The sequence below is a fragment of the Trachymyrmex cornetzi genome, unplaced genomic scaffold (assembly GCF_001594075.2).
Source record: "Trachymyrmex cornetzi isolate Tcor2-1 unplaced genomic scaffold, Tcor1.1 scaffold1277, whole genome shotgun sequence".
In the NCBI taxonomy this organism is placed as follows: Eukaryota; Metazoa; Arthropoda; class Insecta; order Hymenoptera; family Formicidae; genus Trachymyrmex; species Trachymyrmex cornetzi.
The window spans coordinates 20,483-23,063 of NW_017295847.1; the positions used below are offsets into that span (position 1 = coordinate 20,483).

General features: G+C 43.3%; 1 protein-coding gene across 1 annotated transcript; it reads right to left on the reverse strand.

Moving 5' to 3' along the window:
- Window positions 1-924: 924 nt before the first annotated feature.
- On the reverse strand, window positions 925-2,358 carry LOC108770506 (uncharacterized). Its single transcript, XM_018522143.1, has one exon. It carries the CDS (start codon window positions 2,356-2,358, stop codon window positions 925-927), a length of 1,434 nt encoding a protein of 477 aa, XP_018377645.1.
- Window positions 2,359-2,581: the final 223 nt, after the last annotated feature.

The window sequence follows — 2,581 nt, forward strand, 5'->3', positions numbered from 1 at the left end:
ATTGGAGAAACCGGGAGAATGGTCAACCTACGGATAAAAGAACACCAACGTGACGTCAGACTAAAACACTACACACAGTCGGCATTATCAGAATTGGCATCAATCTGTGTAACGCGCTTACCACCACGTTTATTCGACTTGTCATTTGTTGAAAATAATTGACGAATGTCCATTTGCTATTTATATGGAGTCCCAGGTATTTAATCTTCGTGGCTATCTGTACCAATTCTCCTCTTACCTCCATGGCTGGTAGGGGGCACGGTATCTTCTTTTGTACGAACACCGCCGCTTCCGTTTTTTGGCTGCTATAGTCAATCCTAATCTTTCAATGGCGTTTGCTATACTTGTTACCGCCAACTCGGCGCAAGCTGTCGCCTCTGCTATATTATCTCGGCTTACAATTACCAAGATGTCATCTGCATAGCACAGGACCAAGCATTCGTCTTGCATTTCCCCCTCGAGTATCGCATCGAATGCTATGTTCCAAAGTAGCGGTCCCAGTACTGAGCCCTGTGGCACCCCTCTCGTCATACGCATTTTTTCCATCTTCTGATCCTCATTTGCGAAAACAATCCACCTATTATCTAGGTAGTCCGAGATTACATTTCTCAGATATATTGGTACATTTTTGTTCCCCAGCGCTGTCATCTGTTCCCACGGAATTGAGTTGAACCCGTTTTTAATATAGCGACAACTGTCTTTCCTGCGTTTGTGGCTTGATCCGTAATTTCTCTTAATTTACATATAGCATCTACCGTTGATCTTTTGGCACGAAATCCATATTGATTTTCAGACAAGCCTGAGTTAGGTTCCAGGAACTCGTTTATCCGTTTGGCCAGCAGCCTTTCGAACAATTTCCCTCCTTCATTTAGTAAACATATTGGTCTGTACGAGTTCACTGCTTCGTCTGGCTTCTCTGGTTTCTTAAGTAAAACCAGTTTCGCCGTTTTCCACACCTTCGGAAATTTTCCTGCTTCCAGGCACTTTTGAAAACAGGCTCTCCACCTTGTTTCCATTACTCCTACTGATAACTCCTTTCCATAGTCCATCTGGTCCTGGAGCCTTATTTTTTGTGCCCATCTTCTTGATTACCTCTTGCATCTCCTGGTGTGATATATTCCATGTTTCGTTCCAGTCCGTGTCCACTTGTATCGGTTCCCTTCGCCGTCCAGCTGGAGACAGTTCCTTCACTACTTTTGTTACGAAATTCTTTTCCATAGATTCCGTCAGCGGTACCGTTGCTGGCCTTAGTTTATTCATTACCAGTTTATAAGGAAGCTCCCATACGTCGGAATCAATAATTGCAATCAGCTCCTTCCAAGCTCTCCTCTTTGACTTACTGATTTCTGATTTAAAGTCGTGCTGTAGTTGCCTATTCTCCCTTTTTAAGTCTTCTATTATCAGGGAGTTATTTTTTCTCCTCGCTCTTATAATTTTCCTTCTTACTTTGATGCACTCTTTTCGTATCTCCTTTAAGTTATCGTTCCACCAATAGGTGGACCGCTTCCTATGTACTCCTTTCCTTGGCATCGCCATATCCGACGCCAGTTTATACATGGTTTCTAGTTTTTTTGCCATCTCCTCTTCATTCCCTGTGTGTATATTGCTGTTGGTCCAGTATGAAAATGTTAGACTCGCTTTTAGTAGGTTTTCATCCAGTCTCCTTATGTTCCAGCTTGGAAAGTTCTTGTTTTTCATAGCCCTTAGTTCCTCTTTACATCCTTTATCACCTATGCTTATTTCTATGAGCTTGTGATCCGACAGCGTGATGACGTTTTCTCTTATCTTCCAGTTGTTTTCGTCTACTCTAGTGACGGGTGTTGCCCAAGATAGATCCACCGTTGACTCTCCTTGGGTCCTTACGCAGGTTGAGACGTATCTCTTGTTTAGTAATCTTATATTTAGCGCATTGGCAAGATCTATAACCATTTCACCCTTTATATTGAAATTCCTCGCATCCCACAATGGGGATCTGGCATTAAAGTCTCCTAGTATTAACATCTTCTCTGTTTGGATCGGGTGCACCACCGTTTCCATTCTTGTTAGCCAATACGAGTACTCCTCGTTATTTAAACTAGGGGGGAAATACACACTGTAATATGTAATTTCTCTGTATTTGACTACCACGTATCCGTCTCCTTTGGCTATGAGTCTAGCGATAAAATTTTGACTATTACAATAGATTGCTGCACCTGGTTTGTTCCCCGTGGATCCAAACCACCTATGGTTCACCGATACAAAGTAAGGCTCCGATATTGCAGTTATTTCTGCGTTGTTCTCTATTATTTCTTGCATTAATAGATCCTGTGCAGCCCTGTCGTGATTAATGTTTATTTGCCAAATTACTTGCTTCGCCATTTCTTCCTCTTATTCTTGGGGTTTCACTACTCTGTATGCGAGCTTCCCCAGCGGTCCTCCGCCCCGCATTTATGTTTCCGTTTGTTCTCATTAGTATTGGCGGTACTGGTCGGCAGTTTTCGCTTCCGGCCTTATGATTATACGGGAAGCCCCGCTCCTTGCAGACTGGGCAGCATGGTCTGTAGCGGCAGACATGGATCGTGTGGTCTGTTTCTCCGCAATT

Coding starts and splice junctions, on each gene's coding strand:
- LOC108770506 (XM_018522143.1), bottom strand. CDS start 2,358: ATGGCGAAGCAAGTAATTTGGCAAATAAACATTAATCACGACAGGGCT.